The 26204-nt window shown below is 47.0% G+C and overlaps 1 protein-coding gene across 6 annotated transcripts in view; it reads right to left on the reverse strand.

Moving 5' to 3' along the window:
* The window catches only part of LOC139274170 (ATP-binding cassette sub-family C member 9-like), a 343814-nt gene that overhangs the window by 100766 nt on the left and 216844 nt on the right, over nt 1-26204 (reverse strand). For all 6 annotated transcript variants that reach the window (XM_070891221.1, XM_070891210.1, XM_070891227.1 and 3 more), the window contains one exon: nt 24026-24149. In XM_070891221.1, coding sequence (XP_070747322.1) covers nt 24026-24149 — 124 coding nt within the window. The remainder of the gene's footprint in view (nt 1-24025; nt 24150-26204) is intronic.

The raw sequence follows: 26204 nt of genomic DNA on the forward strand, positions 1-26204 counted from the left end.
CATTAAACAAGGCATGCTTAAAATCCAAGGTCCCATGCAGCAGGGTCGCCTGTCGCGACTGCTGCTGGCATACAGATCTCATCCGCACTCACTGACTGGGATCCCCCCCCCCGCGCAACTGTTGATGAAAAGGACTTTAAAAACAAGGCTCTCATTAATCCTCCCAGACATGCACGAAATCGTTGAGGCAAAGCGCCGTAAGCTGACTGAGTACCATGACAGAAATTCGAGGGGGAGATGGAATGAGATAGGGGACAAAGTATTTGTACTAAACTATGGCAGGGGTCCCAAATGGCTTGCAGGGACAGTAATGGGCAAGGAAGGAAACAGGCTACTGGTAGTACAAATGGACAATGGCAAAACCTGCCGGAGGCATGTAGATCAAGTCAAAAGCAGATTTACCAACAACACTACGGAACCAGAGGCAGATTACAATGTGGAACTTGCACCACACCTGGTGGACAGACAGAGGGAACAACCTGAGGAAAGGGCAATCCCAACAGACAGCCCAGGCGAGTCAACAACAATCACACCAATCGAAACAGACAGCCCAGGCGAGATACCAGCAACCACACCCAAAGAAAAACAGACACCAAGGCAAACAACTGAACCACAACTCAGACGCTTCACGTGAGAGCGTAGACCACCTGAGAGACTTGAACCTATAAAGACACTAAGACCTTGGGGGAGGGTGATGTCATGTATCTTACATTATTATATATAACTGTATCCTAACATGCTGTACATGACTGTAATAAGATATGACCTGTAACCACCAGCATACCTTACCACCAGGGGTGCACTTGCAAGAGACAGGTATATGAGGACAGGTCTCAGGCAAGTGCAGCATTCCAGAGCTGTGAAATAAAGGTGCAGGTCCAGTGTGACCTTGACTTCATTACATGCCTCGTGTGAATCTGTACTGAGGGGACAGGACTTTACAGGTTGCACCTCAATAGAGCAATATCCTCGCGGGAGGGTTTGCTACTGCTGTTGGGGAGAGCTTAAACTAGCTTGGCAGGGGAATGGGAACCGGAGAATAGATTCAGTGAGGAGAGAAGCAAAGCTAGATTTCGGCAGCAGAAAAATAGAAAGTGAATTTCTAAGACAGAGGAAACAAGGGCTGGATAATGGACAACAAGGGAGTTTAGCACCACTAAATGGTATATACTTCAATGCAAAGAGTATAGGGAATAATGCAGATGAGCTGAAAGCACAGATAGACACTTGGGAGTATGATATTATAGCTATTACTGACACATGGACGAAAGAAGGGCAGATATGGCAGATCAACATTTCTGCTTTCAGACAGGATAGAGAGGAGGGGGAATCACAGTATTAATTAAAAAACAATTACAGCTGTGAGAAGGGATGATATGTTAGAGGGGTCATCAAACAAGGCCATATAGGTTGAATTGAAGAACAAAAAAGGGGTGATCACATGACTGGGAGTGTACTATAGACTCCCAAATAGTCAGAGGGAGATAGAAGCACAAATATGTGGGCAAAGTGCTGCGAAGTGCAAAAAAGTATAAAGCCGATATGGTGGGGGATTTCAACTACCCTAATATTAACTGGGGAAAAAAGCAGTGTGAATGGTACAGAAGATGCGGAATTCCTCAAATGCATTCAGGAGAACTTCTTTAGCCAGCATGCAACAAGCCCAACAAAGGAGGGGCAGTTCTGGACTTGGCTTTGGGGAATGAAGAGGGGCAGGTGGAAGGGGTATCATTGGGAGAGCATTTTGGTGCTAGTGATTATAATTCAGTAAGATTTAGGGTAGTTATGGAAAAGGACAAAGGTGGACCAGGAATAAAAGTTCTTGATTGGGATAAAGCCAATTTTGCTGAACTGAGATGGGATTTGGCCAAAGTGGACTGGAAACGGTTACTTGATGGTAAATCAGTGGCGGAGCAGTGGGAGGCATTCAAGGAGGAGATCCTGAGGGTACAGAGCAAGCATGTTCCCTTAAAAAAAGGATGGGGCTAACAAATCTAGAGCCTCCTGGATGTCAAGGGACATACAGGGTAAAGTAAAGAAAAAAAGAGAAGCTTATGACAGATACCAAGAACTCAATACTGCAGAAACTCTAGAGCTGTATAAGAAGTGCAGGGGTGCAATTAAAAAATATATCAGGAAAGCAAAGCGAGAGTATGAAAGAATGTTGGCAAGTAAAATCAGGGAAAACCCAAAGATGTTTTATAAATACATTAAGAGCACAAGGATAACTAGAGAAAGAGTGGGGCCAATTAGAGACAATAAAGGAAATCTGTGTGTGGAAGCAGAAGATGTGGGTATGATTCTTAATGAATACTTTGCATCTGTTTTCACAAACGAGAGGGACGATGCAGACTTTGCAATGAGGGAGGAGGAGTGTGAAATATTAGGTGAGATAAACGTTTAAAATTCTGACGGGTTTAGACAGGTTAGATGCAGGAAGAATGTTCCCAATGTTGGGGAAGTCCAAAACCAGGGGTCACAGTCTAAGGATAAGGGGTAAGCCATTTAGGACCGAGATGAGGAGAAACTTCTTCACCCAGAGAGTGGTGAACCTGTGGAATTCTCTACCACAGAAAGTTGTTGAGGCCAATTCGCTAAATATATTCAAAAGGGAGTTAGATGAAGTCCTTACTACTAGGAGGATCAAGGGGTATGGCGAGAAAGCAGGAAGGGGGTACTGAAGTTTCATGTTCAGCCATGAACTCATTGAATGGCGGTGCAGGCTAGAAGGGCTGAATGGCCTACTCCTGTACCTATTTTTCTATGTTTCTATAGTGAAAGAGGAAGTAGTAAGGGGCTCAGCAGCTTTGAAAGTGGATAAATCCCCAGGCCCGGATGAAATGTATCCCAGGCTGTTAAGAGAAGCAAAAGAGGAAATAGCAGAGGCTGACCATCATTTTCCCATGCTCTCTGGCTACAGATATGGTGCCAGAGGACTGCTAATGTTGTATCTTTGTTTAAAAAGGGAGAAAGGGATAGACCGAGTAATTACAGGCCAGTCAGCCTAACCTCAGTGGTGGGAAACTGATTGGGAAAAGTCTTGAGGGACAGGATAATGCTTCATTTGGAAAGACATGATTAATCAAGGACAGTCAGCATGGATTTGTTAAGGGAAGGTCATGTCTGACTAACTTGATTGAATTTTTTGAGGAGGTAACCAGGAGAGTTAATGAGGGCAGTGTGTATGATGTAGTATATACAGATTTTAGCAAAGCTTTTGATAAGGTCCCAATGGCAGACTGGTCATGAAAGTAAAAGCCCATGGGATCCAAGGCAAAGTGGCAAGTTTGATCCAATATTGGCTCAGAGGCAGGAAGCAAAGGGTAATGGTTGATGTGTTTTTGTGACTGGAGGGCTGTATCCAGTGGGGTTCCGCAGGGCTCAGTGCTAGGTCCCTTGCTTTTTGTGGTATATATCAATGACTTGGACTTGAATGTTGGGGGTATGATTAAGAGGTTTGCAGATGACACTAAAATAGGCCGTGTGGTTGATAATGAAGAATGCTGCAGACTGCAGGAAGATACCAATGTACTGGTCAGATGGGCAAATGGAATTCAACACAGATAAGTGTGAGGTAATGCATTTGGGGAGGTCTAACAAGGCAAGGGAATGCACATTAAATGGTAGGACACTGAAAAGTGTAGAGGAATAAAGGGAACTTGGAGTGCAGGTCCACAGATCCCTGAAGGTAGCAGGCCAGGTAGATAAGGTGGTTAAGAAGGCATATGGAATACTTGCCTTTATTAGTCGAGCAAGGAGGTTATGTTCAACTATATAAAACACTGGTTAGGCCGCAGCTGGAGTACTGTGTGCAGTTCTGGTCATCACATTATAGGAAAGATGTGATTGCACTGGAAAGGGTGCAGAGGAGATTTACAAGAATGTTGCCTGGACTGGAGAATTTTGGCAATGAGGAAAGATTGGAGATGCTGGGTCTGTTTTCTTTGGAACAGAGGAGCCTAAAGGGAGACCTGTTTGAGGTGTATAATATTATGAGGGGCCTGGATAGATTGGATTGGAAGAGGGGCCAACAACCAGGGGGCATAGATTTAATGTAATTCAGGGGAGGTTTAGAGGAGATATGAGGGGAAATGTCTCCACCCAGAGGGTGGTGGGGGTCTGGAACTCACTGCCTGAAAGGGTGGTAGAGGCAGAAAGCCTCATCACATTAAAAAAATATTTGGATGTGCACTTAAAGTGCCGTAACCTACAGGGCTACGGACCAAGATCTGGAAAGTGGGATTAGGCTGGATAGCTCTTGGTTGGCCAGCACGGAACGATGGACTGAAATAGCCTCCTTTCGTGCTGTAAATTTCTATGATTCTATGATCTCTTGACCTACTCCCAATTTTGTGCCTTGCTATAAGTGACAGGCAGGCAAGATTACTTAATAATGTAGCTGGTACTCAGTCAGACTAATCTGACCTACTCCTACAGAGTAAGAGTAGTAGGTTAGATTAGACAGACATGTGCAGAGGTAAGCATAGTTCTTTTGGTTCATATTGGCTCCATGATTAGAACCTCATCAAATCCCTACCTCAGTAATCAGACACCTGAGCAAGGTAGTCCCTGTGGTGCTCCATGGTATTGTACATGATTGACCAGCTTGCCTGGACATTGAGGGAAAGACTAGCTGGGACAGGACTCTTTCCACTTAGCTCCAGCCAATCCTGAAAGCCAGAACCCCAACAGGTTGGTTGGCCATAGCTGGGCAAACAGTACAAGGTTTTTTGAAACTCTGTACTGGTAAGACTTGCGTTTTGGCTGGTTAAAATCTAGCAGTACCCGTTCACACATTTGAGCTCCCTGAAGTGAGGCTGGAAAGTTTTGGCAGAGATCGCATGCAAGGAGCCAACATTTAGCTGCATTAAAAACAAGCTATGCAATCGAGCACACTGGAGCTTTATATGATGTCGGAGTAAGAAACCGTGTGTTGCACCACCCACCTGCAACACCATTACCACATTTTGATATATGTGATTTCCCCAGAAGCTATTAAGCTGGGTTATATACCTATAAAATGCGGAGATTGAGGAATGAAAAAGAACAGCAATAGCATTTTAAATGTTGCAAGTGCCAATGTTTACGTTGTGATGTTATTACAGTCATACCAATGTGAAAATCATACCTGTAGACAGGAGTTTTACTGCCCATCATCTGAAAACACAGCGGCAGTTTCCACATGCACGCTGACTACACCCAGCTCTATCTCACCACCACTTCTCTCGACCCCTCCACTGTCTCCAAATTGTCAGACCGCTTATCCAACATCTAGTACCAGATAAGCAGAAATTTCCTCCAATTAAATATTGGGAAGGCAGAAGCCATTGGCCCAGAAATTCCGACCTCCCGGGTCCATACGGAGTGTGTACGGACCCGGGAAGGCATCGCAAAAGCCGGTTTTCAGCGCACAATGCACAAGCGCTGAAAACTGGATTTTACAATCTGTCGAGCTGGAGCTTGACAGATCGCATGCATCTCCACATCCAGGACATTTTCAAGGGCAAGATTGCGGTATTAACCCCTATCTTGCCCAGCGGATGTCTTGAAAACTCTTGCGCCTGATAAAAGCAGGCGCATAGCCGACATTTACAGGTGTAAGAGTTTTAAAATACATAAAAACATAAAAATAGAAAATTAAAAAAACACATTTTATTGTTAAAAACCCTCCCCACTATGGTAAGTTTATTTTAAACCATAATTTAAAAAAACGTTTAAAAAAAAAACGGAAAAATATTTTTTTTCATATAATACATAAATAACTTTAATTTAAATTAATAAAAATATGTGGTGGATTTTTTTCTATTTTTTTTAATTTGTGTTTTGGGTGTTTGGGGGGATTTCTCAATCATAATAATGAGAACTCCAACGTACATAAGAACATAATAACAGCAGTAGGAGGCCATAAGGCCCCTCGAGCCTGCTTCGCCATTCAACACGATCATGGTTGATCCGATCATGGACTCAGGTCCACTCCCCCGCCCGCTCCCCATAACCCCTTATTCCCTTATCGGTTAAGAAGCTGTCTATCTCTGTCTTAAATTTATTCAATGTCCCAGCTTCCACAGCTCTCTGAGGCAGCGAATTCCTCCTCATCTCAGTTTTAAATGGGCGGCCCCTTATTCTAAGATTATGCCCCCTCGTTCTAGTCTAGTTCTGGAAACATCCTCTCTGTATCCACCCTGTCAAGCCCCCTCGTCATCTTATACGTTTCGATAAGATCGCCTTTCATTCCTCGGAATTCCAATGATTAGAGGCCCAACCTACTCAACCTTTCTTCATAAGTCAAGCCCCTCATCTCCGGAATCAACCTAGTGAACCTTCTCTGAACAGCCTCCAAAGCAAGTATATCCTTTCGTAAATATGGAAACCAAAACTGTACACAGTATTCCAGGTGTAGCCTCACCAATACCCTGTATAACTGTAGCAAGACTTCCCTGCTTTTATACTCCATCCCCTTTGCAATAAAGGCCAAGATTCCATTGGCCTCCCTGATTACTTGCTGTACCTGCATACTGATCTTTTATGTTTTATGCACAAGTACTCCCAGGTCCTGCTGTACAGCAGCACTTTGCAATCTTTCTCCATTTAAATAATAACTTGCTTTTTGATTTTTTTTCTGCCAAAGTGCATGACCTCACACTTTCCAACATTATACCCCATCTGCCAAATTTTTGCCCACTCATTTAGCCTGTCTATGTCCTTTTGCAGATTTTGTGTGTCCTCCTCATACATTGCTTTTCCTCCCATCTTTGTAGCAAACTTGGCTATGTTACACTCAGTCCCTTCTAATAAGTCGTTAATATAGATTGTAAATAGTTGGGGTCCCAGCACTGATCCCTGCGGCACCCCACTAGTTACTAATTGCCAACCGGAGAATGAACCATTTATCCTGACTCTCTGTTTTCTGTTAGTTAGCCAATCCTCTATCCATGCTAATATATTACCCCCAACCCCGTGAACTTTTATCTTGTGCAGTAACCTTTTATGTGGCACCTTGTCAAATGCCTTCTGGAAGTCCAAGTACACCACATCCACTGGTTCCCCCTTTATCCATCCTATTCGTTGGATTCCAGTAAATTTGTCAAACATGACTTCCCCTTCATAAATCCATGCTGACTCTGCCTGACAGAATTATGCTTTTCCAAATGTCCTGCTACTGCTTCTTTAATAATGGACTCCAACATTTTCCCAACCACAGATGTTAGGCTAACTGGTCTATAGTTTCTTGCTTTTTGTCTGCCTCCTTTTTTAAATAGGGTGTTATATTTGCAGTTTTCCAATCTACTGGGACCTCCCCAGAATCCAGGGAATTTTGGGTAAATTACAACCAATGCAACCACAATCCCTGCTGCCACTTCTTTTAAGACCCTAGGATGCAAGCCATCAGGTCGAGAGGATTTATCCGCCTTTAGTCCCATTATCTTACTGAATACCACCTCCTTAGTGATTGTGATTGTGATAAGTTCCTCCCCCCCTATAGACCCTTGACTATCCACTGTTGGGATATTGTTTGTGTCCTCTACCATAAAGACTGATACGAAATATTTGTTCAGAGTTTCTGCCATCTCCATGTTCCTCATTACTAATTCCCCGGTCTCGTCCTCTAAGGGACCAGCATTTACTTTAGCCATTCTTTTCCTTTTTATGAGCCCAAGTTTCCACATGATTTGCGCCTGATTTTTAGGAGCAACTGGTGGAGAACGGACTATCTTAGAAATCGCAATTCTCCACATTTTTTTTTCTGCAGTTCTAGTCAGGTAGGACAGTTCCACTTTGGAACAGAATTTTTTCTTCAAAAGGGGGCGTGTCCGGCCACTGACGCCTGATTTCAAAGTTTCCACAGTGAAAACGTACTCCAAACTAACTTAGAATGGAGCAAGTGAAGATTTTTGTAGAACTGAAAAAACCTGTTCTACACATTAAAAAATCAGGCGCAGGTTACAAATTAGGCGTCCAGAACGAGGTGGGGGGGGGGGGGGGGGAAGGGAAGTCATTAAATTCTATAATAAATCCTTATTTATACTTATACAAATATTATACAAATAAATCCAACCTGAATAAACATTTATAAGCAAAGAAAAGATTAAATAAACCATCTTCCTACCTGTGTGAAAGTGCTTCAGGCAGGCCTTTCGGGACCGAAGGCTGAACGGGCCGGCCCGAGACTTCGGGCAGGGCCCGTCCCCAGCACCAGATTTACAGGTAGGTGGCGTTGGGTCGGGTTGGGTCGGGGAGGTTCGGTTCGGGTCGGGGGGAGGAAGGGAGAGAGAGAGGGGAGGGAGAGAGAGAGAGAGAGAGAGAGAGAGAGAGAGAGAGAGAGAGAGAGAGAGAGAGAGAGAGAGAGAGAGAGAGAGAGAGAGAGGAGGGAGGGGGAGGTCAGGTCGGGGGAGGGGGAGGTCAGGTCGGGGAGGGGGAGGTCAGGTCGGGGAGGGGGAGGTCAGGTCAGGGAGGGGGAGGTCAGGTCGGATCCAGTCCGGGGGCGGGGGGGGGGGGGGGGGGGCGGAGCGGGAGTCGGGTCGGGTCGGGTCCAGTCGGGGGGGGGGGGGGGGCGGAGCGGGAGCGGGAGTCGGGTCGGGTCCAGTGGGGGGGGGGTCGGGTCGGGTCCAGTCGGGGGGGGGGGAGCGGGAGCAGGAGCGCGGGTCGGGTCCAGTCGGGGGGGCAGGGGGGCGGAGCGGGAGTCGAGTCGGGTCCAGTCGGGTGGGGGGGGGAGGAGCGGGAGCGGGAATCGGGTCGGGTGCGGAGACGGGGGGAAGCAGGACCTGGCCGTGGGAGGAGCCTTATTCACGCAGCCCCAGTGAGGCCATTCGGCCAGGGCTAGGGGCTGCGTGCTTCGGGCCCCTCCCACACAGTTTCGGGCGCCTGGAGCTACTGCACTTGCATGCCCACTGTAGCGCGCATGTGCAAAGGTCCCGGCACTGTTTTCAGCGCAGGGACCTGGCTCCGCCCCCCCACAGCTCGTGCTGCGCCGCGCCGAGGGCCAGAGGACCTGCAGGGAGGTGGAGAATACGGAGGGTTTTTTTAGGCGCACTTTGTGGCGTGAGGTCGGGACTGCGCTGTTCTAGGCGCATGTGGAAACTTGGGCCCTATATACCTATTGAATCTCTTGCTATCTGTTTTTATATTTTGTGTTAGTTTACTTTCATAGTCCATCTTCTCTTCCCTTAATTTTTTTTTAAATCATTCTTTGCTGGCTTTTAAAAGCTTCCCAAATTGCTGTCCTCCCATTAGTTTTGGCCACTTTGTATGTCCTTGTTTTTAATTGGATACCGTCCTTTATTTCTTTACTTACCCACGGGTGGTTATCTTTTCTTTTACACCCTTTTCTCCTCACTGAAATATATTTTTCTTGAGAGTTGTGAAATATCTCCTTAAATGTTCATCAACACTACACTTTTAATCTATTTTCCCACTTCACTTTAGCCAACTCTGCCCTCATACCTTCATAGTCTCCTTTATTTAAGCTTAGTACGCTGGTTTGAGATCCAACTTTCTTACCCTCCATCGGAATTTGAAATTCAACCATGCTATGATCACTCATTCCAACGGGATCCTTTACTAGGAGATTGTTTATTAATCCTGTCTCATTACACAGGACCAGACCCAAGATATGTCCCCTGGTTGGTTCCGTTACATACTGCTCAAGGAACCCGTCCCTTATACACTCTTCCTCAAGGCTACCCTGACCAATTTGATTTGTCCAATCAATATGAAGGTTACAATCACCCATGATTATTGCTGTTCCCTTTTTACAAGCCCCCACTATTTCATTGAAACATAGAAAATAGGTGCAGGAGTAGGCCATTTGGCCCTTCGAGCCTGCACCACCATTCAATATGATCATGGCTGATCATATACTCCTGGTTTATACTCCGACCAGCAGAGTTGCTACTGTTAGGGGGCCTATAGACTGCGTCCACCAGTGACTTTTTCCCCTTATTATTACTTATCTCCACCCAAACTGTGTCAACATCCTGATCATTTGAGCCAATATCGTTTCTCACTATCGCAGTAATTCCATCCTTTATCAATAGAGGTACCCCACCTCCTTTTCCTTTCTGTCTGTCCTTCCGGTTTGTCAAATACCCCAGAATATTTAATTCCCAGTCCTGGTCACCTTGCAACCACGTCTTTGTGAAGGCTATCAGATCATACCCATTTGTATTTATTTGTGCCGTCAACTCATCTATTTTGTTACGAATGCTACGTGCATTTGTACAAAGTGCCTTTAAATTTGTTTTTTTACCCTTTTGTCCTGCTTGTTTCCTCTCTCCTTCAAGCTCACTTTCTTTATTTTTGCTTTCTAATTCCAGCTTTACTCCCCTCCCTGCTGAATCTATTTTCATGTTCTCATCACCCTGGCAAGCTAGTTTAAACCCTCCCCAACAGCATTAGCAAACGCCCCCCCACGTGAGGATATTGATCCCGGCTCTGTTGAGATGCAACCCGTCCGGCTTGTATAGGTCCCAATGCCTCAGGAAACTAAAGCCCTCCCACCTGTACCATCTCTCCAGCCACCGTATTCATCTGCTGTATCCTCCTATTTCTGTACTCACTAGTAATCCAGAGATTACTACCTTTGAGGTCCTACTCTCTTGTAGCTCCCTAAATTCTGCCTGCAGGACCTCATCCCTCTTTCTACCTATGTCATTGGTCCCGATATGGTCCACGACCTTTGGCTCTTGACCCTCTCCCCCCAGAATGCCCTGCAGCCGCTCGTTGACATCCTTGACCCCGGCACCAGGGAGGCAACATACCATCCTGGAGTCATGTCTGTGGCCGCAGAAACGCCTGCCTGCTCCCCTGACTATTGTATCCCCTACCACTATCGTTTTTCTATTCTTCTTCCTGCACCCCCCCTCCCCACCGTGCAGCTGAGCCACCCATTATGATGAATGAGTATATACTTTACCTGGATTGGCTGTCCAAAGCCATATGACTACAGCTCCAGCCCTGCAGATGTCCTGACGTGCACGCGCTCCAGCCTCAGTACCGGGATCGCTCGTTGGCGCAACAGGTTCAGGTATGTGTGCATCTTTTTTAACTTTTTTACCCGATCGCCCGCGGAAGCAGCCGACTGGGATTTCTAGGCCTTTGTCTTTGGTCCCCGCCACAAACTCCGTTCCTCTCCCTAGCATCTGTCTGAGGCTGAACCAGACGGTTCACAACCTTGGTGTCATATTGATCTTGAAATGAGCTTCTGACCACATATCCGCGCTATAACTAAGACTGCCTATTTCCACCACAGACACATCACCTGACTCCACTCCTGCTTTAGCTTATCTGTTGCTGAAACCCTCAACTATGTTTTTGTTACCTTGAGACTTGACTATTCCAATGCACTCCTGGCTGGCCTCCCACATTCTACCCTACGTAAACTCGAGTTCATCCAAAACTTTGTTGCCCGTGTCCTAACTTGCACCAAATCCTGTTTACCCAATCACCTTGTGCTCGCTGAATTACACTGGCTCCCTGTTAAGCAACACCTCGCTTTAAATACTCTCATCCTTGTTTATGAATCGCTCAATGACCTCGCCCCTCCCTATCTCCTCTAGCCTCACAACCCCTGCCCGTCCCCGAGATATCTGCGCTCCTCTAATTCTGGCCTCTTGAGCATCCCAGATTTTAATCACTCAATCTTTGGTGGCCAAGCCTTCAGCTGCCAAAGCTCTAAGCTCTGGAATTCCCTCCCTAAACCTCTCTTTCCTCCTTTAAGACGTTCCTTAAAACCTACCTCTTTGACCAATCTGCCCTAATTTCTCCTTACGTAGCTTGGTGTTTTGTTTTATAATGCTCCTGTGAAGCACCTTGGGACGTTTTACTACGTTAAGTGCGCTATATAAATACATGTTGTTGTTGTTGATGATATGACCTCAGCATCAGGGACAGAACTTTAGTTTCACTCTACAATGGAGTACATTTGATAAATTTCAGAATGAAGCTTGCAAGTTAAATTAACTTAACAAATAAATAGCTGAGGACATCTATCTATATGAATGCATGCAAGGGGATGCGATACATGAACTCAAAATTGTGAAGACAATTCATTAAACAGAGATGAGCAAAATTTTCATTCCGGATTAAAACAAGAAGTACAAAATAGAAGATCGAACAAGCAATTACCAAAAAAAATCTCTTACATTGAATAAACTGATATATTATGAAGAACATTACGTGCTACTAGTAACTACTAGGCTTAATTTTGTAAAGTGTTTTTCCTTGCTTCACTGCACCCTGCTATTATGCGACACAATGTACAACAAAAAACAATGCGACAGTTTAAAAATTATTGCAGGAAAACCACAAGAGGCATTATCGACATATCAGCATGATGATATTAGCAAGCAGTCCTGCTGCAAAATTACAAGTCTGATAAAAGTAGGAACGGACTAGATCCTTTTGCAATAATACTTCAACTAAGAAAAAAAGGCCGACTATTTTATATTAACACTGAAAAGATCATGAATGGTATGCCCGGGGGGGGCGCTAACGACTTTTTGCCCAGGTGCGGCGTCGCTACCGACTCTGGTGCAATTCTGCGGGGGTTTAGTGGCGGCGGTAACCGGTGGTGCCCCAAGCCGCTGACCAGTTTTCGCCCTGGAGCGAACATTCGGTAGCACCCTGTGAAGCTGCCGTGGGCAATGCCAGGCTGTAGGTCGCTCACAGGGTGAAAATTAAAGGGGAGGTGCAGCAGCAAAAAAGTCGCGGCATTCTTGATAGCAGATCGTGGAGTCCGTGCTCTGCTCTTGCAGCCCGGCACTCTGCTTGTGTGCCGGGCTGCTGCCACGGCATCCCGCTCCCTGCTGGTCCAGCGATGGCCCCGTTTCCCGCCCGCAGAGTCGGTAGCTTGGCCCTCCCCTTTAATGGAAGGGGAGGATCCTGTCAATGTGCCAGCACTACATGTACCACCGTGTAGCCCTGGAAACCTCGCGTGCCTTTGCATCCCGGTCCCACCCCAAGGGGATTGCATCGCGATATTTTGCGCTGCAGTTTCTCTCGGGGATGGTAAGCCCAATATAGCCAGCAGAGCGGGAGTTCCACACTTGGCACAGGGGACTCCCGCTTCCCGGCTGGTACTGCCCCCAAATGGAGCGGTACCGAATTTCACCCGCTGAGTAATTTTTCTTATGAAATACTACTGGTTTAAATCATTCAGGGGGGGAATTTTAACCCCCAAAAACGGGTGGGAAGTTAAAGTGTGATAATAATGAATCCTGACCAGAATCCGCCTCCAACCTGGCCCACATCCAGTTTTAACGGAGGCGGGACGGGAGGCAGGCAACCAACCTGCTCCCAGGAGGCGAATTGTGTATTTAAATATTATAATGAGGCTGGCGTGCCTCAGATTTAATCTGCATTTCAAATTAAATGTGGTTTGTTGGGTTCCGCAGGCTTCCAGAAACCCAACAGCTAATGGCTTTACACTTGCCTCCTGGATCCGGCGTCCCTACGTAACCCACCCCCCACAAGGCTTCCGATATCACCTCCCGAAACCTCCGATCGCCCTCCCAGCCACCCCACACCCTGCCCTGACAATGATCATCAGGCCAGCCAAATGTTCACTCCGTCTCCCACTCTCCAATCCTCCTTCATCCTCCGATGTTCTCTCTCTCACTCCTCCTCCGGCCCCTGCTGTTCTCTCCCTTCCCCTCCCACCCTCCTCCACCGACGCTCTGGTGTCTGTTCTTCCACCCCCCCCATCACCCCACCTCTGTCCAATGCTCCGGAGCCCGGCCTCCAATCTTCCTTCACTCCTCCCCCCGCCCCCGCCCCTCAATGCTCCGAATTTCAATCTTCTAATCCTTCCCCTCTGATTCTCCAGCCTCTGACTACCCCCCACCATACCCCCCAAGCCCCCAATGCCGGGGCTCCAGACACCCCCCCGCCCCACCTGATCCCTCCAACCCTCCTCTCTGCAACCTAATGCCGCAGGTCTACCCACCCACAGCCAGCAGTCTATTCACCTGGCTGGCTGCGGACGGGAAACAGAGGTTTGAAATGCAAATCAGGCCCTGTTCTCCCGGCCGCTTCCTTGTCCCCCGCACTCCCCACTCCCCTGCTCCCAACCCGTCTCCTGATGAAAATTCTGGCCCAAATGTCTGCAACAATGACCCAGCATAATGCATTCTAAAGGAATGAGTTGCCACTCTTCACACTTTCATCCCCAGAGCTATCAGAGGAGCTTTGTTAATGCTATTCTAAAGAGCACACATTAGTAACTAGTATCGTATTTACTTATACACCTTTAGCTGTGGCAGAACTCTGTGGCCTCAGTAATACCCAACACACGCATCCTCACCAAATTTCACTGCCTCACTATGCTCCAGTGAATCTGCTTCAAGATCCTAGTTTTAGATCCTTCCACAGCTTTGTCCTACTTCATTTGGAAAATATACTCCGGCCAGATGTCCTGACTCGCACCCGCCATGCCTCCAACTCAGATTACTGCTCGTCTCCTGGTCCCTCATTCCACTATAAAAAACTAATCTTTCTGTCTTTATGTCTCTTCTCTCCGGAGCAATCTTTCAAAAACACTTTGCCTTGCCATAACTGCCTTCAAAAGCCTGATTAAAAACTGATCTATCCAACTACAAGAACATTGAAATAGGAGTAGGCCACTCAGCCACTCAAGCCTGTTCTGCCACCAGTTTAAGTCATGGCTGATCTGTACCTTGACTTCATTTACTTGCCTTGGATCAATATTGTCATGTATTCAACAATCATTGTAACCCATGTATAAGCTGACCTCAGTTGTACACCTTGAGAACATTGACCACAAGGGGGTGAACTTGTGGGAGACACTCCTAACCTGGACTTTCAGGTATAAAAGGGGAAGCTCCACCCACCTTCATCACTTGAGGTCTTGGTAATAAAGATAACTCGTCACAGAGTGACCTTCTCTCAAGTATGGGCCTCGTGTGTATTTATACTGGATAATAAGGACATATCATTGGCGACGAGAAACTGGGATTTAAATCATGCGAGCATGGCCACTAGCAGCACAGAAGAGAGGTACTGTGTTGGTGATGATTGGGACAATTTTATTGAGAGACTACAGCAAAGTTTTGTCACTAAGGAATGGTTGGGACAGGATTCGGCCGACAAACGCAGGGCTCATCTCCTGGCGGTTTGTGGATCCAGAACGTACTCCCTGACGAAAGACCTTCTAGCACCAGAGAAGCCGCCGGACAAGACGTTCGAAGAGCTCAGTAAGTTGATCGGGGAACACCTTAAACCGGCGATCAGCATGCACATGGCGAGACACCGGTTTTACACGCACCAGCGGCGAGAAGGGCAAAGCGTCCGGCGACTGGCGAGCCTATGTAAGTTCCCAGATGCATGCAGAGCGGAGATGCTGCGAGACTTTTTTTTATTGAGGGCATCGGGCACGCTGGGGTTTTCAGGAAACTGATTGAGAACAAAGACTTGACCTTGGAAGCGGCGGCTCTGATAGCCCAGACATTTATCTCAGGGGAGGAAAAGACCAGAATGATGTATGACAAAAATCTTGCCTCAAATGCTCTGAGCAGCGCGAGTCCGGGGTCGGCGAGAGGCGTACCGGTGCAGCTACAGGGAGAAGGCAAAGAAAGAAACAAAGGTGACGTCACAGCCTAGGGGGTAAGTGATTGGCTGGTGATTGGTGAGTAGTTTTTCTTTTTCTTCTTATATTAGTCAGTAACTTTTAACATTGTTGTTGCCAATTTAAGTGTATCAAAGGGTTAAGTCATGGCAGGAGAGCTCGGTCGGGCGTTATGCTCCTCCTGTACCATGTGGGAACTCAGGGACACTTCCGGTGTCCCTGACGACTACGTGTGCAGGAAGTGTATCCACCTCCAGCTCCTGACTGTCCGCGTTGCGGAGTTGGAGCTGAGGGTGGATTCGCTCTGGAGCATCCACGATGCTGAGAATGACGTGAGTATCACGTGCAGTGAATTGGTCTTACCGCAGGGAAAGGGTCCACAGCCAGCTAGGGAATGGAAGACCAGCAGGAAGAGTAGTGCAAGGAAGGTAGTGCAGGGGTCCCCTGTGGTCATCCCCCTGCAAAACAGATACACTGTTTTGAGTACTGTTGAGGGGGATGACTCATCAGGGGAGGGCAGCAGCAGCCAAGTTCATGGCACCGTGGCTGGCTCTGCTGCACAGGAGGGCAAGAAAAAGACTGGGACAGCAATAGTGATAGGGGATTCAATGGTGAGGGGAATAGATAGGCGTTTCTGCGGCCGCGACAGAGACTCCAGGATGGTATGTTGCCTCCCTGGTGCAAGGGTCAAGGATGTCTCGGAGCGGGTGCAGGACATTCTGAAATGGGAGGGAGAACAGCCAATTGTCGTGGTGCACATTGGTACCAACGACATAGGAAAAAAAAGGGATGAGGTCCTACGAAACGAATTTAAGGAGCTAGGAGCTAAATTAAAAAGTAGGACCTCAAAAGTAGTAATCTCGGGATTGCTAACAGTGCCACGTGATAGTCAGAGTAGGAATCGCAGGATAGCGCAGATGAATACGTTGCTTGAGCAGTGGTGCAGCAGGGAGGGATTCAAATTCCTGGGGCATTGGGACCGGTTCTGGGGGAGGTGGGACCAGTACAAACCGGACGGTCTGCACCTGGGCAGGACCGGAACCAATGTCCTCGGGGGAGTGTTTGCTAGTGCTGTTGGGGAGGATTTAAACTAATATGGCAGGGGGATGGGAACCAATGCAGGGAGACAGAGGGAAACAAAAAGGAGGCAAAAGCAAAAGACAGAAAGGAGATGAGGAAAAGTGGAGGGCGGAGAAACCCAAGGCAAAGAACAAAAAGGGCCACTGTACAGCAAAATTCTAAAAGGACAAAGGGTGTTAAAAAAACAAGCCTGAAGGCTTTGTGTCTTAATGCAAGGAGTATCCGCAATAAGGTGGATGAATTAATTGTGCAAATAGATGTTAATAAATATGATGTGATTGGGATTACGGAGACGTGGCTCCAGGATGATCAGGGCTGGGAACTCAACATTCAGGGGTATTCAACATTCAGGAAGGATAGAATAAAAGGAAAAGGAGGTGGGGTAGCATTGTTGGTTAAAGAGGAGATTAATGCAATAGTTAGGAAAGACATCAGCTTGGATGATGTGGAATCTATATGGGTAGAGCTGCAGAACACCAAAAGGCAAAAAACGTTAGTGGGAGTTGTGTACAGACCTCCAAACAGTAATAGGGATGTTGGGGAGGGCATCAAACAGGAAATTAGGGGTGCATGCAATAAAGGTGTAGCAGTTATAATGGGTGACTTTAATATGCACATAGATTGGGCTAGCCAAACTGGAAGCAATACGGTGGAGGAGGATTTCCTGGAGTGCATAAGGGATGGTTTTCTAGACCAATATGTTGAGGAACCAACTAGATGGGAGGCCATCTTAGACTGGGTGTTGTGTAATGAGAGAGGATTAATTAGCAATCTCATTGTGCGAGGCCCCTTGGGGAAGAGTGACCATAATATGGTGGAATTTTGCATTAGGATGGAGAATGAAACAGTAAATTCAGAGACCATGGTCCAGAACTTAAAGAAGGGTAACTTTGAAGGTATGAGGCGTGAATTGGCTAGGATAGATTGGCGAATGATACTTAGGGGGTTGACTGTGGATGGGCAATGGCAGACATTTAGAGACCGCATGGATGAATTACAACAATTGTACATTCCTGTCTGGCGTAAAAATAAAAAAGGGAAGGTGGCTCAACCGTGGCTATCAAGGGAAATCAGGGATAGTATTAAAGCCAAGGAAGTGGCATACAAATTGGCCAGAAATAGCAGCGAACCTGGGGACTGGGAGAAATTTAGAACTCAGCAGAGGAGGACAAAGGGTTTGATTAGGGCAGGGAAAATGGAGTACGAGAAGAAGCTTGCAGGGAACATTAAGGTGGATTGCAAAAGTTTCTATAGGTATGTAAAGAGAAAAAGGTTAGTAAAAACAAACGTAGGTCCCCTGCAGTCAGAATCAGGGGAAGTCATAACGGGGAACAAAGAAATGGCGGACCAATTGAACAAGTACTTTGGTTCGGTATTCACTAAGGAGGATACAAACAACCTTCCGGATATAAAAGGGGTCAGAGGGTCTAGTAAGGAGGGGGAACTGAGGGAAATCTTTATTAGTCGGGAAATTGTGTTGGGGAAATTGATGGGATTGAAGGCCGATAAATCCCCAGGGCCTGATGGACTGCATCCCAGAGTACTTAAGGAGGTGGCCTTGGAAATAGCGGATGCATTGACAGTCATTTTCCAACATTCCATTGACTCTGGATCAGTTCCTATCGAGTGGAGGGTAGCCAATGTAACCCCACTTTTTAAAAAGGGAGGGAGAGAGAAAACAGGGAATTATAGACTGGTCAGCCTGACCTCAGTAGTGGGTAAAATGATGGAATCAATTATTAAGGATGTCATAGCAGTGCATCTGGAAAATGGTGACATGATAGGTCCAAGTCAGCATGGATTTTTGAAAGGGAAATCATGCTTAACAAATCTTCTGGAATTTTTTGAGGATGTTTCCAGTAAAGTGGACAAAGGAGAACCAGTTGATGTGGTATATTTGGACTTTCAGAAGGCTTTCGACAAGGTCCCACACAAGAGATTAATGTGCAAAGTTAAAGCACATGGGATTGGGGGTAGTGTGGTGACGTGGATTGAGAACTGGTTGTCAGACAGGAAGCAAAGAGTAGGAGTAAACGGGTACTTTTCAGAATGGCAGGCAGTGACTAGTGGGGTGCCGCAAGGTTCTGTGCTGGGGCCCCAGCTGTTTACATTGTACATTAATGATTTAGATGAGGGGATTAAATGCAGTATCTCCAAATTTGCGGATGACACTAAGTTGGGTGGCAGTGTGAGCTGCGAGGAGGATGCTATTAGGCTGCAGAGTGACTTGGATAGGTTAGGTGAGTGGGCAAATGCATGGCAGATGAAGTATAATGTGGATAAATGTGAGGTTATCCACTTTGGTGGTAAAAACAGAGAGACAGACTATTATCTGAATGGTGACAGATTAGGAAAAGGGAAGGTGCAACGAGACCTGGGTGTCATGGTACATCAGTCATTGAAGGTTAGCATGCAGGTACAGCAGGCGGTTAAGAAAGCAAATGGCATGTTGGCCTTCATAGCGAGGGGATTTGAATACAGAGGCAGGGAGGTGTTGCTACAGTTGTACAGGGCCTTGGTGAGGCCACACCTGGAGTATTGTGTACAGTTTTGGTCTCCTAACTTGAGGAAGGACATTCTTGCTATTGAGGGAGTGCAGCGAAGATTCACCAGACTGATTCCCGGGATGGCGGGACTGACCTATCAAGAAAGACTGGATCAACTGGGCTTGTATTCACTGGAGTTCAGAAGAATGAGAGGGGACCTCATAGAAACGTTTAAAATTCTGACGGGTTTAGACAGGTTAGATGCAGGAAGAATGTTCCCAATGTTGGGGATGTCCAGAACCAGGGGTCATAGTCTGAGGATAAGGGGTAAGCCATTTAGGACGGAGATGAGGAGAAACTTCTTCACCCAGAGAGTGGTGAACCTGTGGAATTCTCTACCACAGAAAGTAGTTGAGGCCAATTCACTAAATATATTCAAAAGGGAGTTAGATGAAGTCCTTACTACTCGGAGGATCAAGGGTTATGACGAGAAAGCAGCAAGGGGGTACTGAAGTTTCATGTTCAGCCATGAACTCATTGAATGGCGGTGCAGGCTAGAAGGGCTGAATGGCCTGCTCCTGCACCTATTTTCTATGTTTCTATGTTTCTAAATGACCAGGGAGTCAACATTGTTAACACGATACACAGTTCTCTAGGCAAACAAGGGCAATCGGACATGCCCCAGCATGTAGTCGAACCCAAAGGGGGAATTCAACAGAGACAATGGCTAGCTGAACGGCGATTCATGCCATCGCAATGGACAATGCGGCCAGTAATGGGGCCATCAACACCTGTTAATGGTGTGCTTAAGGACAGTAACAGAGACAGTCAGAGACGATCGACTGGTAATGAACCTTTTGTTCCGACAACGGGGCCTCCAGCTCATGCTGCAGGCGTGGAGGCAAACACCCAGCCAGAGCTTGCAGGTATCAGCAATATACCTGCAGAAACTGTAATGTCAGCGGTCACTTGGCACGTATGTGCAGGAAGCCTGCAGCCAGGTTGATGTACGAGGAGGACGGGCCCGATGTAAGCCCTATGAGGCCAAATGAATACTGGGGGAAATTGCTGGAAGCTGAAGTTCAGCGAGTTCATGTGGAGCACATATACAGTTCATATACCAGGACGCCACCGGTAATGGTGAAAGTGCTCCTCAATGGCATCCGAGAATTAATGGAGCTAGACACGGGGGCCAGCCAGTCCCTGATGAGTATCAAACAGTTCGAAAGGTTGTGGGTGTCCAAGGCCAGGAGGCCAAAATTATCGCCGATTGACGCACAGCTACGGACATATACAAAGGAGATCATTCCGGTGCTAGGCAGCGCCACGGTAGTCGTGACCCACAAAGATTCGGAGAACAGGTTGCCACTCTGGATTGTCCCGGGGGACGGTCCCGCACTACTGGGGAGGAGTTGGCTTGCTGTCATGAACTGGAAATAGGGCGATGTCAATGCAATTTCTTCTGTGGAGCGAGTATCACGCTCACAGATCCTGGACAAATTTGACTCACTATTTCAACCCGGCATTGGCACTTTCATGGGGGCCAAGGTAGTGATTCACATAAACCCGGTCGCCAGACCAGTACACCACAAGGCCAGAGCGGTGCCATACGTGATGCGGGAAAAGATAGAATGTGAATTGGACCGCCTGCTGAGGGAAGGCATCATCTCACCAGTCGAATTCAGTGACTGGGCGAGCCCGATCGTGCCGGTGCTCAAGGCGGATGAGTCAGTCAGGAAATGTGGCAATTACAAGGCCACCATCAATCGGGTGTCACTCCAAGACCAGTACCCGCTACCGAGAGCGGAGGACCTCTTTGCGACGCTATCTGGTGGCAAACTTTTTTCAAAATTGGACCTGACCTCAGCTTACATGACCCAGGAGCTGGCGAGTGAGTCGAAGAAGCTGACCACCATCACGACACACAAGGGGTTGTTTGAGTATAACAGATGTCCGTTCGGGATTCGCTCGGCCGCTGCGATCTTTCAGCGAAATATGGAAAGCCTCCTCAAGTCGATTCCAAGGACGGTGGTTTTTCAGGACGACATCCTCATCACGGGTTACGATACTGAAGAACACCTCCACAACCTGGAGGAGGTGCTATGCAGACTGGACCAGGTAGGGCTGTGACTGAAAAAGACAAGGTGCGTCTTCTTAGCTCCAGAGGTAGAATTCCTGGGGAGGAGGGTAGCAGCAGATGGGATCAGACCCACTGCGTCCAAAACAGAAGCGATCCAGAAAGCACCCAGACCCCGTAACACGACGGAGTTGCGTTCGTTCCTGAGGCTCCTGAACTATTTTGGTAACTTTCTTCCCAAACTGAGTACGCTGTTAGAGCCGCTACACGTGCTCTTATGCAAAGGTCACGATTGGGTCTGGGGGGACAGCCAGGAAAGGGCTTTTGATAGAGCATGCAATTTGTTATATTCCAACAATCTGTTAAAGCTATATGACCCATGTAAGAAACTTGTTTTAACGTGCGATGCGTCGTCCTATGGGGTCGGGTGTGTGTTGCAGCATGTGAATCCCAATGGTCAGTTCCAGCCGGTAGCTTATGCCCCCAGAAGTCTGTCCCAGGCAGAAAGGGGCTATGGGATGGTAGAAAAGAAAGCGCTAGCATGTGTATATGCAGTAAAAAAATGCACCAGTATCTGTTTGGCAGGAAATTTGAGCTGGAGACAGATCACAAACCCCGAACTTCCCTTTTGGCCGACAACAAGGCCATAAATGCGCATACAGAGGTGGGCACTCACGTTAGCCGCCTATGACTATACAATTCGGCACAGACCAGGCACTGAAAACTGCGCCGATGCACTCAGCAGGCTCCCACTAGCCACCACTGAGGGGGCAACTGAGCATGATGCTGAGATGGTCATGGCTGTTGAAGTTTTCGAAAGCGAAGGCTCACCTGTGACAGCCCGTCAGATTAAAGTCTGGACAAATAAAGACCCGCTAATGTCTTTAATTAAGAAATGTGTCCTGAATGGGGACTGGGCAGCCACGTGCCCTGAGGAATTTAAACCGTTTCATAGGCGCAAGGATGAACTCTCGATTCAGGCAGATTGCCTACTGTGGGAAAACCGAGTAGTCATGCCCCAGATGGGCCGAGAGGTGTTTATCAGAGAACTTCACAATGAGCACCCGGGCATTGTCATGATGAAGGCAATTGCCAGGTCACATGTTTGGGCCAGGAATAGATGCAGACCTGGAACTTTGTGTTCGCAGGTGCAACACGTGTGCCCAGCTGGGCAACGCACCCAGGGAAGCCCCCCTTAGCCCCTGGTCCTGGCCCGCCAAGCCATGGTCACGCATCCATATGGACTAAGCAGGTCCTTTCATGGGAAGAATGTTTTTGGTTGTAGTAGACGCCTACTCCAAATGGATTGAGTGTGCCATTTTAAATTCAAGCACATCCTCTGCCACGGTAGAAAGTCTACGGGCAATGTTCACCGCCCATGGGCTACCGGATGCCTTGGTCAGAGACAATGGCCTGTGCTTCACAAGCACTGAATTCCAGGATTTATTGGCAGGCAATGGAATCAACCATGTCAGAACGCCACCGTTCAAGCCGGCCTCAAACGGCCAGGCGGAACGAGCAGTGCAGATAATCAAACAGGGGATGCTCAGAATCCAAGGGGGTTCCCTATAAAGCCGCTTATCATGCCTCCTGTTGGCCAATAGATCCCGACCACACTTGCTCACAGGGGTGCCACCCGCAGTGCTGCTAATGAAAAGGATGCTCAAAACCATGTTAATCCTTATACACCCCACTACGAAAGAGATTGTTGAGAGCAGGCGTCAGTCACAATGTGACTATCATGACAGGAATGCGAAGGCGCGATGTATTGATGTCAATTACCCTGTTTTTGTCCTTAATTACGCTGCAGGGCCCAAATGGCTTCCAGGCACTGTGATTGCCAAAGAGGGGAATAGGGTTTTGGTAGTTAAACTTACCAATGGACAAATCTGCCGCAAACATGTGGATCAAACTAAAAGAAGGTTCAGCAACCCCATAGAAGCAGCAGAGGAAGAACACGACATAGAATTTGCTCCACCACAGGTGACCGAACACCGGAACCAAGTGGAGGAGAGCCCAGTCACTGTGGGCAGTCCGGACAGGCCTGAGGAATCGCAAACAGCAGACACTCAGGCCAGCGCCCAACAACCGGAGCCCCAACTCAGGCGCTCTACAAGGGAGTGTAAACCACCAGAGAGACTTAACCTGTGATCCCAATAAGACTTTGGGGGGGAGGTGATGTCATGTATTCAACTATCATTGTAACCCATGTATAAGCTGACCTAAGTTGTACACCTTGAGAACACTGACCACTAGGTGGTGAACTTGTGGGAGACACTCCTAACCTGGATTTTCAGGTATAAAATGGGAAGCTCCACCCACCATCATCACTTGAGGTCTTGGTAATAAAGGTAACTGGTCACAGAGTGACCTTCTCTCAGGTATGGGCCTCGTGTGCATTTATACTGTATAGTAAGGACATATATATCCCTTGATAACTTTACATAACAAAAATCTATTAACCTCAGTCTTGAAAATTGCAATTGACCCAGCATCCACAGCCTTCTGGGGAGAGAGAATTCTAGATTTCTACTGTGCTTTATGCCCTAGCACTAATTAAAAATTGTGTCCACTTGTTCTCTATTCCCCATAGCTTTGCTTTGTGTACTCTATCAAATCCTATCATTTTAAACACTTCTAATTGATCTAATTAACCACCATCAAAGTTTGTTTATCTTCTGGTTCATGGCAACCTCTCCAGTTGTAAAGCAGTCTAACATGATATTTTACAAGAGGAACACCATAAAAATGCAAATGATATTGTTGCTGACGAATTAAAAGATTTATAGATATAAATCTTACCTTGCCTACAATAACTGTAATTGTATTTTTGGAAATTTTTATCGAGATATCCTGAAGGACAGATCTGTTGGAATTGCTATCCCATGCAAAACAGCCATTGTGGATCTCCAGTGCATTGCCAATACTAGAAAAGAAATAAAATATTGCATCAGCTTTAATTAAAACTTCTTTTGAAACATAACTTTTGTAACAAAAAGTAAGGTAATGATTATCCAAAATTCTGCAATTTTCCCCAACTTTTTAGTTTCATTTATATTAAATTATTTTTGAAAGATTGTTTAAAAATGTAGGTGAAAAAAATGGGAGGAGAGAAAACAAATTAGAGATCACATGCACGATCAAATAAGAAATGAGAGTCTGCCCAAAAAGCTTTTCCTCCAAGCAGATACACAATCTACCGCAGTCTGGACTCTCCCAACTTAATTAACATTCAGCAAACAAGTCAACCTATGTCATTCTTATGTATGTAGCAGCTATGAGAGGGAAGGGGAGAGGACTGGCAATGCGAGGGAGAGAGACAAATCGAGTGTCAGCATTGTTATGTATGTAACCCGAGGCAAACTGCATCATACCGCCACCAGACGGCCTACCTGTTGGAGTCCCAAAAAATCCCAGCATCCCTTGGGAGCACTGTATTTAAGCAGGCCTCCCATGCTGTACCAGCATTCTGGAGTTTAAATAAAGGAGCTAAGGTCATAGTTACTCATTGTCTACAGTATTCAGTTGCATTACTTTATTATGAGCATAACAATTGGCGACGAGATAACGAACAACCACGCGAAAATGCAAAGAGCTGTTGGTATCCTGGAGAAATTCTCAGAAGGGAACGATTGGGAGGCCTTCGTGGAGCGTCTCGACCAATACTTTGTGGCCAACGAGCTGGAAGGGGACGAGAACGCTGCCAAACGAAGGGTGATCTTCCTTACCGTCTGTGGGGCAACAACCTATGGCCTCATGAAGAATCTTCTAACTTCAGTGAAACCAATAACAAAATCCTATGATGAACTGTGTACGCTGGTCCGGGTGCACCTAAATCCGAAGGAAAGCGTTTTGATGGCAAGGTATCGATTCTACATGCATCAACGGTCTAAAGGCCAGGAAGTGGCGAGCTACGTTGCTGAACTGAGGCGCCTTGCAGGACATTGCGAATTCGATGGATTCCTTGAGCAAATGCTAAGAGACTTTTTAGTGCTTGACATTGGCCATGAGGTTATCCTTCACAAATGATTGACTGTTGAAACACCGAATCTGAGCAAAGCCATAACGATAGCCTAGGCATTTATGTCCACCAACGATAACACCAAACAAATTTCGTGGCATAAAGAGATTTCGGCCAGTACTGTACATAAAGTAACATCGTTTTCAGGCAGGAATGCATATGGCAGAATGTACATGCCGGCAGCTGTGCGACCTCAGATGACCCAGAGTTCGCCATCAATCGTTAATGCGAGGCAGTTAACACCTTGTTGACGCTGCGGAGGTGATCATCAAGCCCATCAATGCCGCTTCAAATACTATGCTTGCAAAGGCTGTGGAACAATGGGATACCTCCAGCAAATGTGCAGACGAGCTGCAAACCCTGCAAACCACCACGTTGCAGAGGAAGATTGATCCATGGTGGATCAGGCTGAACTAGAGACTCGAACCGAGGAGGCAGAAGTGTACGGGGTACACACCTTCACCACAAAATGTCCACCAATCACGTTAAAAGTTGAACTGAACGGAATTCCAGTATCCATGGGGGCGAGTCAGTCGATCATGAGCAAAAAGGCCTTCGACAGGTTGTGGTGCAACAAGGCACACAGGTCCAAGCTTAGCCCCATTCATACCAAGCTAAGAACTTACACCAAAGAGCTGATCCTTGTTATTGGCAGCGCAGAAGTAAAAGTCTTCTATGATGGAGCCATGCACGAACTCCCACTATGGATTGTACCAGGAGATGGCCCCACACTGTTAGGCAGAAGCTGGCTGGGAAAAATCCGCTGGAACTGGGACGACATCCGAGTGCTCTCGTCCGTTGACGACGCCTCACGTGCCCAGGTTCTGAGCAAGCTCCCGTCGTTGTTTGAACCAGGCATTGGAAGTTTCTCGGGGACGAAGATGCAGGTCCACTTGGTTCCCGGTACACAACCCATCCACCACAAGGCACGGGCGGTGCCATATATGATGGGAGAGAAAG

The sequence above is a fragment of the Pristiophorus japonicus genome, chromosome 1 (assembly GCF_044704955.1).
Source record: "Pristiophorus japonicus isolate sPriJap1 chromosome 1, sPriJap1.hap1, whole genome shotgun sequence".
In the NCBI taxonomy this organism is placed as follows: Eukaryota; Metazoa; Chordata; class Chondrichthyes; family Pristiophoridae; genus Pristiophorus; species Pristiophorus japonicus.